This window comes from Staurois parvus, unplaced genomic scaffold (genome assembly GCF_062004578.1).
Source record: "Staurois parvus isolate SC_StPar_1 unplaced genomic scaffold, SC_StPar_1.0 ptg000282l, whole genome shotgun sequence".
In the NCBI taxonomy this organism is placed as follows: domain Eukaryota; kingdom Metazoa; phylum Chordata; class Amphibia; order Anura; family Ranidae; genus Staurois; species Staurois parvus.
The window spans coordinates 15,861,451-15,873,596 of NW_028318078.1; the positions used below are offsets into that span (position 1 = coordinate 15,861,451).

At 43.7% G+C, this 12,146-nt stretch overlaps 1 protein-coding gene across 1 annotated transcript in view; it reads left to right on the forward strand.

The window, feature by feature from the left end:
- The window catches only part of DDX17 (DEAD-box helicase 17), a 55,893-nt gene that overhangs the window by 17,653 nt on the left and 26,094 nt on the right, over window positions 1-12,146 (forward strand). The window contains exons 3-6 of the mRNA XM_089681987.1: window positions 5,741-5,837; window positions 5,915-6,048; window positions 7,648-7,713; window positions 7,790-7,931. Coding sequence (XP_089538113.1) covers window positions 5,741-5,837; window positions 5,915-6,048; window positions 7,648-7,713; window positions 7,790-7,931 — 439 coding nt within the window. The remainder of the gene's footprint in view (window positions 1-5,740; window positions 5,838-5,914; window positions 6,049-7,647; window positions 7,714-7,789; window positions 7,932-12,146) is intronic.

Here is a 12,146-nt window from a genome sequence, read left to right on the forward strand (position 1 = left end):
AGGAATACGACATTTGAAGCCCATGTCCAGGATCCGTCTGTGTGTGGTGGCTCTTGATGCACTGACTCCAGCCTCAGTCCACTCCTTGTGAAAGTCCCCAACACTTTTGAATGGCCTTTTCCTGACAATCCTCTCCAGGCTGCGGTCATCCCTGCTTCTTGTGCACCTTTTTTCTTCCACACTTTTCCCTTCCACATAACTTTCTATTAATGTGCCTTTGATACAGCACTTTGGGAACATCCAACTTCTTTTGCAATTACCTTTTGAGGCTTTCCCTCCTTATAGAGGGTGTCAATGATGGTTTTCTGCACAAGTTTCAGGTCAGCAGTCTTTCCTATGATTGTGATTCCTACTGATCCAGACTGAGAGACCATTTAAAGGCTCAGGAACCCTTTGCAGGTGGTTTGGCTTAATTAGCTGATTAGAGTGGAACACTTTGAGCCTAGAATATTGCACCTTTTCACAATATTCTAATTTTCTGAGATTGTGGATTTGGGGTTTTCATGAGCTGTAAGCCATAATCACCACAATTATGACAAACCATGAACTATCTTGCTTTGCATGTAATGAGTCTATCTCATATATTTCACTTTTTAAGTTACATTACTGAAATGAACTTTTGCACGATATTCTAATTTTTTTAATTTCACCTGTATAGTGAAAATCAAATAACTGATCCTACATAAAGTCCATCAAATAAAGTCCATATACATATTATATGATCTTCCTTCACTGATGTTATGGAATCTTTCTTTCAAAAAACTCAATCCTCCACCAATGTAAATGCTCCAGTGCTCAACACCCCATCAAAGTGCAAACTCACCAGATACTGGTGAAAAAACAGCATATATTTGTAATGTGAGGAGAATCTGCAGCATATCATCAGATGATCCCAGTAATCTCCATCATATTGAGCATGGGTCACGTGAACAAATAGAAAACACTCTCCATAGCGTAATAACGTTTCAGAAATTTTATTTCAACAAAAAACTGTATAAAAAAAAAAACCCATAAAAACTGCACTCACATTTAGTAAGCACAAAAAAAGCCTTTTAAGTTAACTGTTTCCAGCCTGCAGCGCTTAGTACACTGCTTGCAACACACTGTTATTACGCTATGGAGAGTGTTTTCTATTCACAAGTGACCCATGCTGAATATGATGGAGATTACTGGGATCATCTGACGATTTCTAATGATATGCTGCAGATTCTCCTCACATCTATTGATTACAAAGATATGCTGTTTTTTCACCAATATCTGGTGAGTTTGCACTTTGATGGGGTGTTGAGCACTGGAGTATTTACGTTTGTGGAGGATTGAGTTTTTTTGAAAGAAAGATTCCATAACGTCATTGAAGGAAGATCATATAATATGTACCGTATTTTTCGCTCCATAAGACGCACCTGACCATAAGACGCACCTAGGTTTTAGAGGCAAAAAACAAGAAAAAAAATATTCTGAACCAATGGACTGCAGACATAGTACAGGGGATGACCAGAGACTGCGGACACGGTACAGGAGATGACCAGAGACTGCGGGCACGGTACAGGAGATGACCAGAGACTGCGGGCACGGTACAGGAGATGACCAGAGACTGCGGGCACGGTACAGGAGATGACCAGAGACTGCGGGCACGGTACAGGAGATGACCAGAGACTGCGGGCACGGTACAGGAGATGACCAGAGACTGCGGGCACGGTACAGGAGATGACCAGAGACTGCGGGCACGGTACAGGAGATGACCAGAGACTGCGGGCACGGTACAGGAGATGACCAGAGACTGCGGGCACGGTACAGGAGATGACCAGAGACTGCGGGCACGGTACAGGAGATGACCAGAGACTGCGGACACGGTACAGGAGATGACCAGAGACTGCGGACACGGTACAGGAGATGACCAGAGACTGCGGACACGGTACAGGAGATGACCAGAGACTGCGGACACGGTACAGGAGATGACCAGAGACTGCGGACACGGTACAGGAGATGACCAGAGACTGAGGACATAGTACAGGGAAAATACCAGGGACACAGTACAGATGACCAGAGACTGCAGACAGTGCAGGGGATGACCAGAGACTGCAGACAGTGCAGGGGATGACCAGAGACTGCTTACCTTTGGGGAGGGAGGGGGAGCGGGTACCTGAATTTGACAGGTACCCGCTCCCACTTCCGCGGAGTTGTCTTTCCCTCTTCTTCCCGCGCCGGCTTCTGTGACAGCCGGGTGCCCACTGCGCATGCGCGAGAAGCGCTGCGCTTTGTGAATGGCCCGGGGCCTTCTGGGACCTGTCGTGTCCCAGAAAACACTGGACCATTCACAAAGCGCAGCGCATGCGCAGTGGGCACCCAGCTGTCACAGAAGCTAGCGCGGGAAGACTGTGCAGCGCTGGAGCGAGGAACAGGTAAGGCCCTGCAGGAGAGAACAGCTGAGCGGACGGCCCGGTATTCTGATATGGTGGCGGCAGAAATACCGGACCGGCCGCTTTATATTCGCTGGACTTTATGTAGGATCAGTTATTTGATTTTCACTATATATATGTTTTATATTTTGTGTCACACAATTTCACTTTATTTGGTGGTTGTGGGTTTTTTTCAGTTTATTCATTTAATTTATTTTGGTTGTAATTTGAGAGCGCTGTTATTGTGGTCTTTCACATTTATTTTTAAGTGCCAATACTGTTTTAAAATGCAGGAATACGGTGACTCACCCTGCTGAGCATATGTTCAGTTGCTCTCCATTTTTAGGCACTGTGCCAAATTTGTAGAGGCTTATCTGCTGACATGCTAAAAATTAAAGCAGAACTATCAATGTAACTGTTTAAAAAAAAAAAAGTTACATTCCTGGCATGCCAGGGATGCTAACTGTATTATTTGCTTGTGTTCTGAACCAAACTGTCAAATCATCAAATATCGGGTGTTATAACTGGTCATATGGGCAGCACCGTTGCAGCTGCATATCAAACTGATGGTAGGTTCCTTGGCTGAAAAGGATAGCAGGGTTTAGTTCTGCTTTAACTGCTGCTCGGAGCGCTGGGCTTCAACAAAATGGCAGCCTCTAGCAAGAAGAAACAGGAACAATGCTGGAGGTAATTTACAGCACTATAATTTTGGCAGCATAATTATTAATGTGGAATGTATGTTCCTTCCTAAAGAACGATATATAATATTTTTTTTTTTTTTTTTAATCGTTGGTAAGGTACTGCTCTATTATTTCCAGTGCTGTGTTGAAAGGCAAAGCAGTTGGTTACCGTTGAATTTTATAAAATAGCAGAATGTGGCATTGTGACCCTTATACTGAAAAGTGTGAAATATCTGGGAAAATCTTAAGATTGTGTATAAATTTTTCTTGAGCATGCTAAAAAGAATCTGGTTGACTGCACAATTGCTTTTATGAAAAATCATAAAAGCAATTCCAAATACAGGATAGGACAGCAGATCCAGCTCACGCAATTCATGCGTAATATAGTTCAGCGTTTAATATAGCTGGATCTGCTGTCTTTCTACCCTGGTGTTTTTTTAGTTTATTTTATGATTTTTCAAGAATAAAGGTGATACAGTGCTTTCAGAAAGTATTCAAAGTGCTTAACGTTTGCCACATTTTGTTATGGTACAGCCTTATTCCAAAATGGATTAATTTTATTTTTTTCCTCAACGTTCTACAAACAATACCCCATAATGACAATGAGAGAGGTTTGTTTTGAAATCTTTGCAATTTATTAAAACTAAAAACTGAAAAACACATCTACAGAAGTATTCACAGTCTTTGCCATGACACTCAGAATTGAGCTCTGGTGCATCTTGTTCCCACTGATCATCCTTGAGATGTTTCTATAACTTGATTGGAATCCACCTGTGGGAAATTCAATTGATTAGACATTATTCGGAAAGGCATAAACTTGTACAGTGCATGTCAGAGCACAAACCAAGCCATGAAGTCCAAGGAATTGTCTGTAGACCTCTGAGACAGGATTGTATCAAGGCACAGAACTGCGGATGGGTACAGAAAACTTTCTGCGGCATTGAGCACAGTGGCCTCCATCATCCGTAAATGGAAGAAGTTTGGAACCACCAGGAATCTTCCTAGAGTGGGCTGCCCAGCCAAAATGAGAAATTGAGGGAGAAGGGCCTTAGCCAGGGAGGTAACCAAGCACCTGATGGTCACTCTGAAAGAGCTCCAGCGTTTCCCTGTGGAGAGAGGAGAACCTTCCAGAAGAACAACCATCTCTTCAGCACTCCACCAATCAGGTCTGTATGGTAGAGTGGCCAAACGGAAGCCACTCCTCAGTAAAAGGCAAATGGCAGCCCGCTTGGAGTTTGCCAAAAGGGACCTGAGGGATCAGACAATGAGAAACAAAACTCTGGTCTGATGAAACAAATATTGAACTCTTTGGCCTGAATGCAAAGCGTCATGTCTGGAGGAAACCAGGCACTGCTCACCACCTGGCCAGTACTATCCCTACAGTGAAGCATGGCGGTGGCAGCATCATGCTGTGGGAATTTCTTTTTCAGTGGCAGAAACTGGCAGACAAGTCAGGATCGAAGGAAAGATGAATGCGGCAATGTACAGAGACATCCTTGATGAAAGCCAGTTCCAGAGCTCTCTGGACCTTAGACTGGGACAACAGTTCATCTTTCAACAGTCAATGACCCTAAGCACACACTCCACATAACAGGAGTGACTTACAGGCCAATTCTGAATGTCCTGGAGTGGCCCAGACTTGAACCGATTGAACATCTCTGGAGAGATCTGAAAATGGCTGTGCACTGACGCTCCCCATCCAACCTGATGGAGCTTGAGAGGTACTGCAAAGAAGAATGGGAGAAATTGCCCAAAAAAAGGTGTGCCAAGCTTGTAGCATCATACTCAAAACGACTTGAGGCTGTAAAGGTTCTGCAACAAAGTATTGAGCAAAGGCTGTGAATACTTATGTACAGTTTTTATTTTGAATAAATTGCAAAGATTTAAAAACAAACTTCTTTCACGTTGTCATTTATGGGGTATTGTTTGTAGAATGTTGAGGAAAAAAATGAATTTAATCCACTTTGGAATAAGGCTGTAGCATAACAAAATGTGGCAAAAATTAAGTACTGTGAATACTTTCTGGATGCACTGCATCTTTGGACGTGTGGCCAACCAGATTTTTCTTCTACTTACCATGAAGCCTGTGACGGACAGGGCCAGCACCTGATATTGTGATTGGTCAAGATGGAGTGTAATGCAGGCCATAGATGGGTCGAACACCGGCTGATTTTTCAAATGATAAATGAAAAATCGGTTGTTCTTTCGGCTGACGTTACCACCACAGATTAAAACAATTGTCCGACTAAATCATAAAGTTCACCCCATAACTTGTGTCCCTTGCAGGTCACAGCTCATGTGCAGATTTTTTTATCGTTAAAACGATCGTCCGATTTGCCCATCATTGCTGGGAAAATCGGCCGATCGTCCAAATCGGCCTCAAATTTCCCAACATAACCGATAATCTGAAAGTGCAAAAAAGCCGACGAACTAATCCACTAACGGTACGAAAATCAGACGATTTTTCTTTCGGACGAAAAATCGGGCGATTAACGACCCATCTATGGCCTGCATAAGGCTACCTGGAGCGGTGTCTACGTGTTTTTTTTTTTTTTTTTTTTTTTTGGAGTATTTCAGTTTTAAATTATTACTGTGAGGGTTTTGTGTACTAAAGCTCTTATAAGCTCCACATTTTGGTGTCTTTGTTTTTCCCTTTTACAGCATGATGTAGACGAACTGCGCAGGAAGAAAGAAATTACTGTCAGAGGTGTAAATTGTCCAAAACCTATATATGATTTCCATCAGGCTAATTTTCCTCGTAAGTTAACTTGTTTTGTTTTTGCTTAACTTTGATTTGTTACATACTTCATCTTTTTAATTTTGTTAATTTTTCAGAGTATGTTATGGATGTGCTCCTTGACCAGCGTTTCAAAGAACCCACACCTATTCAGTGCCAAGGATTTCCCCTTGCCTTGAGTGGCCGAGACCTGGTGGGCATTGCCCAGACTGGTTCTGGCAAAACACTTGCGGTATGTGATTCTTATAAAGTTTCTCTTCCAGCTGCTAAACAAGATCTTTCAGTAACTTCACGTGTGCATGAATAAATTCCTTGCATAATACACTATACTGCAATATATAATTTTTTTTTTTTTAATGTAAGTAGTAATGAGAGAGAGAGAGAGAGAGAGAGATCTATTTCACACACACACCATATTGCCACAAGTATTTGAACACCTCTCCAAATCATAGGATTCAGGTGTATAAAAACGAGCACCAAGGCATACAGATTGCTTTTATAAACATTATGTGAAAGAATGGGTCGCTCTCAGGAGCTCGGTGAATTTAAGTGTGATACTGTGACAGGTTGCCACCTGTGCAATAAGTCCATTCATGAAATTTCCTTGCTACTAAATATTCCATGGTCAACTCTTAGTGGTGTTATAACGAAGTGGAAGCTTCTGGGAACAACAGAAACTCGGCCATAAAGAGCGGGGTCAGCGTTTGCTGAAGTGTGCAGAAGTTGCTGTCTGCGGAGTCATTCACTAAAGACCTCCAAGCTTTGTGTGGCCTTCAGATTAGCACAACAGTTCATAGAGAGCTTCATGGAATGGGTTTCCAAGCTATATAATCACCAAGTGGAATGCAGTGGTGTAAAGCACGCTGCCACTGGACTCTAGAGCAGTGGAGATGTGTTCTCTGGAGTGACAAATCACGCTTCTCTGTCTGGCAATCCGATGGACGTGTCTGGGTTTGGTGACTGCCAGGAGAATGTTACTTGCCTGACTGCATTGTGCCAAGTATAAAGTTTAGTGGAGGGGGGATGATGGTGTGGGGTAGGTTTTCAGGGGTTGGGCTTGGCCCCTTAGTCCTAGCATAGGGAACTCTTAAGGTGTCAGCATACCAAGATATTTTGGACAATTTCATGCTGCTAACTTTGCGGGAACAGTTTGGGGAAGGCATCTTCCTGTTCCAACACTACTGCGCACCAGTGCATCAAGCAAGACCCATAAACGCATAGATGAGCAAGTTTGGAGTGGAGGAACTTAACTGGCCTGCACGGAGTCCTGACCTCAACAGAACACCTTTGGGCTGTATTGGGAGGGGAGACTGCGGGCCAGGCCTTCTTGTCCGACATCAGCGCCTGACCTCACAAATGCACTTTTGGAAGAATGTTCAAACTTTCCCATAGACTCACTCTTAAACATTGTGGACAGACTTCCCAGAAGAGTTGAAGCTGTTATAGTTGCAAAGGGTGGACCAACTCCATATTGAACCCTACGGACTAAGACTGGGATGCCATTAAAGTTCATGAGCGTGTAAAAGCAGGTGTCCCATTACTTTGTGTGTGTGCTCTCAATTTACATTACCTGCGTGGGCACAAACATTCACATTTCTAGTTGCACTCTGCTGCCTGCTGCAGGTAGTACAGCACTGCCTCCCCAGACTTCCAGTAGGGTTTTCTTGAAGCTTCTATTGAGTGGATGCACACAGCGTTCACTCTAAGCCAGGAGTGCACATGCAAGGGTGGCCCCATAGGCTCCTAGAGATCTGCTTTAGGTCAGCTGTAAATTGCCTCACTTCTCAGCATTTCACGTGTGTTTTTTTTTTTTTGTTTTCTCCTTTTAAAGTATTTGCTGCCCGCTATGGTACACATTAACCACCAGCCTTATCTGGAGCGTGGGGATGGACCAATTGTAAGTATAGTTTTATTATCATTGTAGCCCTGTGACATAACTGCTTCATGGAGGCTAATCTTACTTTGCATTGCAGTGTTTAGTTCTCGCTCCAACCAGAGAGTTGGCTCAGCAAGTGCAGCAAGTAGCTGATGATTATGGAAAGTCATCCCGTTTAAAAAGCACATGTATATATGGTGGAGCTCCCAAGGGTCCACAGATAAGAGATCTGGAAAGAGGTAAGGTTAAAATTGCATTTTAAAGAAGTGAAACCCTTTTCTGCAAGACCGTAGACTGCATAGAAATTGAATAAAAGATTTTATTTCCTGTCTTTGGAGTCACTTGACAGTTGGGTTACACTGCCACCTACAGGAGACTTCGACGCTGGCTTGAAAAAATTGTAGAGCCAGCCCAGGACAACAAACTGCTGTGCTGAAAGGTTTATTTTTGGCAAATTTATTTTTTCCTTCAGGGAAGATTCCTACTACAATGCTGCTGAAGTCCTCTGTTGGTGGACGTCACTCCGGAAAGATCCTGACTTGTAAAGTCAGGACCCACCCCAGAGTCTGGAGTAGCAGCTGGCTCAGTCTCTTAGCGAGTTGCTGAGAGCCTGAGAGCTGCTCCCTCCACAGCCTAGCGCTCCAGTGAGCACGGAGTACAGAATAAACAGCGGCGACTAACAGCCACCGCTCTCTGCTCAGAGTGGCTGTGAGAACTCAGGAATTGGCAGTCATGTGATCCCTCAGTTCTCACACTTGTAGCCAGAGGGGGACAGATGCTGCATCCACTTAGGCAAGTATAAATGTGCAAAAAAAACCACAATCCCCTACTTCCTCTTTAAAGTCTCCTCTTCTCGGGCTCCCTGCCGGTGCTCCTGGCCCCTCCCTCTTGTTGGGTCCCCCCACAGCATGTAGTTTGCTATGGGGTAACCCCATTAGGTGCGCTCCTGAGCAAAGGCTCTGTGTCCATCCACACAGCCATGGTGTGGCCCCACCCCCTTCCTCTCCTGATTTGCTCACTAGCTGTGATTGACAGCAGCGTGAGCCATTGGCTCCCGCTGGCGCCTCATCCTTTATGCTTAGAAAGCATGAAGGTATAAAACCTTGAGCCTTTACAACCACTTTAATGCATTCTCTGCATAAAGAATCTTTCAATAGTATCTACAGGGCCTCTGCTTTCAGAAAATATATAATGTTTTGGGTGATTAAGTAATTTTTTGTCAGAGATATTTTTTACATGCATGTGTAACATTTAAAAAAATTGTTCTGGAGCCGAACTGGTTAATTCTAGACAGATGAGGAAACAATCCCACTGTACTAGGTGCTCCTACTCCACTAATTATTCTGGTTCTGCCTGCGGAGATCCCCCTAAGGTGCCTGACACCAATGGCCTCAAATTTTGCCCACTGCTAGTCTTTCATCTTCAGAGTCTTCCTTGGTTCTCCATAATTGGCTGCCTCCTCGGTTCCATCATGGGGGGGATTTTACTGTTGTCATGCTGGATTTTATGGGCCAAATAGCACTAATAATTGCTGAACCTGACTCTGCAGGCCATAAACATGCTCTCACGCTTTCTGCAGAATCTTTATCTTTGGTCTCTAAATCTTTAGTGCCTGAAATTCTGATGCTCAGTCTCCCAAGTTCATATGGAATAAACCTACACCTGGGCAGTTGTAGTCTTCTACCATTGCTCCCAAACTAAAATAATTCTGGCACTTTTTTTAATGTGATACTCCGTATGCTTAAAGTTCAAGGGACATCTCATAGCCTCTACCAGTACTATTCTCCATTTAGGCTCAGTTAGGGCTCTTGTTGGTACACCTGCTGTTTTCGGTCGTCCTTTATGGAGACTCCTGACACTAGCCTTGTACCATTTGAGGAGGACTTGCTTAAACAGTGGACTACCCCTTTGTGGATCAATTGTTATCCTATCTTAGTGCATCATACCTCCTAGTGGAGGATGCACCTATCTAGAACTCTGTTCTTGCTGGCAGGCTCCACACTGCAACCTGTCACAGCTTTAAATTATGTGACACTATAGCTGCCTGGCTTAAGTCCTAATGCATTGGATCACTAGGGCAGTTGATCCCTAGCATCTGCAGCTTATACACGCAGCATTGAACTGTAGTGTAGACAGGTTGTTGGAGCTCTTACCTAATCCCTTTTATGAGCCTCCTGTCAGTAAACATAAGAAGATTTTTTTGCATGATTAAACGGAATGCCTTTAAGAAACAATGCCTCTTTTAGCGGGAATGTTTCTCATCAGAAGACCTGATCTTTGACAGGCCCAAATGGCAGAGCCTATCTTTCTGCACTTCCTGTGCTAGCGTTCCTGTTCTCTCAGGGGATCCCCATTACTGTACTGTATATCTACATGATCTCTTGCTGAGGGAATAAACTGCACAGGTTCTGGTGAACAATGTAGCCCTTTGGACCATCGGACTTTGGGTTTTTCCCAATAAAAAATGTTCTCCTCTCCCAAACGCTAAAAAATTCTCCCCTCCCAAACACTACCTGTTCAGTACAGGAGTGGTCTGACTTTAATTCTGCATGAGTTGGTGTTGATGGTAGCCTCTTTTAGGACAGTGCCATTTGCTCAGTTGCCCTCCAAATGTCTCCAGCACAGCACTCTGACAGTCCAGATATCTTGCTTCTCAGTCAACATTTTGGAGCTTTGGGCGGTTTGCATATCTGCAATATTGGACACCACTGCTGGGAGTCATTGATCTGGATTCAGTTTAAAGGATAAGTTCACTTATTTAAAAAAAAAAAAAAAAAGTCCATTTTCGTTTGTGTTTTTTTTTGTGTGTTTTTTTTTTTGTTTGTTTTTTTCAGGGTTGTGTGCTGAGTGATCAGCAGATGAAAGTGCCATGCAGAAATCCTGCAAACCTGTCAGCACAAGCAATTGATTAACTACCACAGCGCCATGGTAGTTAAGTAAGAACTACAAGCCAACAGCTGCAAAGGCAGTTAAGACTTGTAGTTAGTGTTACTAAACCCACAACAGTAGCATCAGTCTGTATATGCAGTAAAGTATACTTGTTATACTCACTATGGAACTTAAGGGGTTAATCATTCACATTGTATAAAAAGGCTGTTTGATCCTGTCTTTTTTGACCATCCCCTTCTATCCCCAATCCATTAGCTGATAGTACAGAGTTCCAGGAGGCACTCTGCACATGCTCAGTTTAGTGTGTATTGCTAGAGTTTTCTTTTGCTAGGGTGCTTGTAATCGGCACAGGGCCGAACAGCACTGTCCAGAGGGTCAGGGGTTATGCAGCTTCATAGTACAGAGCAGAATGGAAACTCAAAGTTTTAACCAGTGCTCAGCTGGACACTGATATAGGTCACAACACTGCTGATGAGAAAAGGTATTTAGCAGTTTATATTTACTACAGTAATTTTCCATGTTCTGTGTACTGTGGGAGACCAGATATAGTGAATACAGGTTCTTGGGTTTAGTAACACTTTTTAATACAGGGGTCTCCAAAGTATGGTCCTCCAGTTATTAAGGAGCTGCAAGTCCCATGAGGCCTTGCAAGACTGATAGCCACAGTCAAGACTCCCAGAGGCAGAGTCATGATCATAGAATTTCAACAGCTGGAGGGTCATACTTTTGAGACCCCTGCTTTAATTCATTCACAGAACTGAATGAATGACATATGGACAGAGCCCTGTACAGCCGTGATGTTTCCAAAAAGTGACAGCTAGTACGGGAAACTTCTGGTACTGCTGTCACAGGGAGAGGGGACAGCGGACAGTGGCTGCAGCAGTAGGAACATGTTCCACCTGTGGTTTTTTTAGTTTGTCTTTATGGGTTTTTTTTGTTTTGTTTTGTTTTTTTTGCATGGAACAAGTAACATGTTCCCAAAGGTGAACTTATTATCCTTTAACACCATGCCAGTGAAGTACATGAATAAACAGGAAGAAATCAGTCTCGGGTAATTGCACATATTCTGTCTTGGGCAGAACTTCACATTTTTAACTATTGTTATCACCCAGGCATGGTCTGTTGGCAGACAGACTTCCTCAGCCCCCTGTACCTGGCCCTGGGAGAATGGTGCCTACACCTTCAGATGCTTGTGTCACAGGTGGGGCATAAAGTGTGTACGTCCAGGTTCAACAGATTGAAAAGTTTTATCTTTGGGTACAGCGGGAGCAGTAGATTCACTGGTTACATTCCCCCCCCCCCCCCCCCCCCACTGGATCAGTACGCCTTTTCCTCCCCTGAAACGCCTCATTCAGGTGATGTGGATCATCTCCCTCAAGGACTGAGTTACCATCCTTCTCTAGTCACAGGCTTTGAACAGCTCAGATTCTGCGGTTTAGGGTTAGATATTCTTTATTTTGCGTGAGACAAACTTTTACCCAGAAAATTCTGTGGGACAAATCCTGGCTTTTTTCAGATAGGCTTGGGCTAACATTTAGCTCTCTGCACCTTTTAAGTGTCACAAT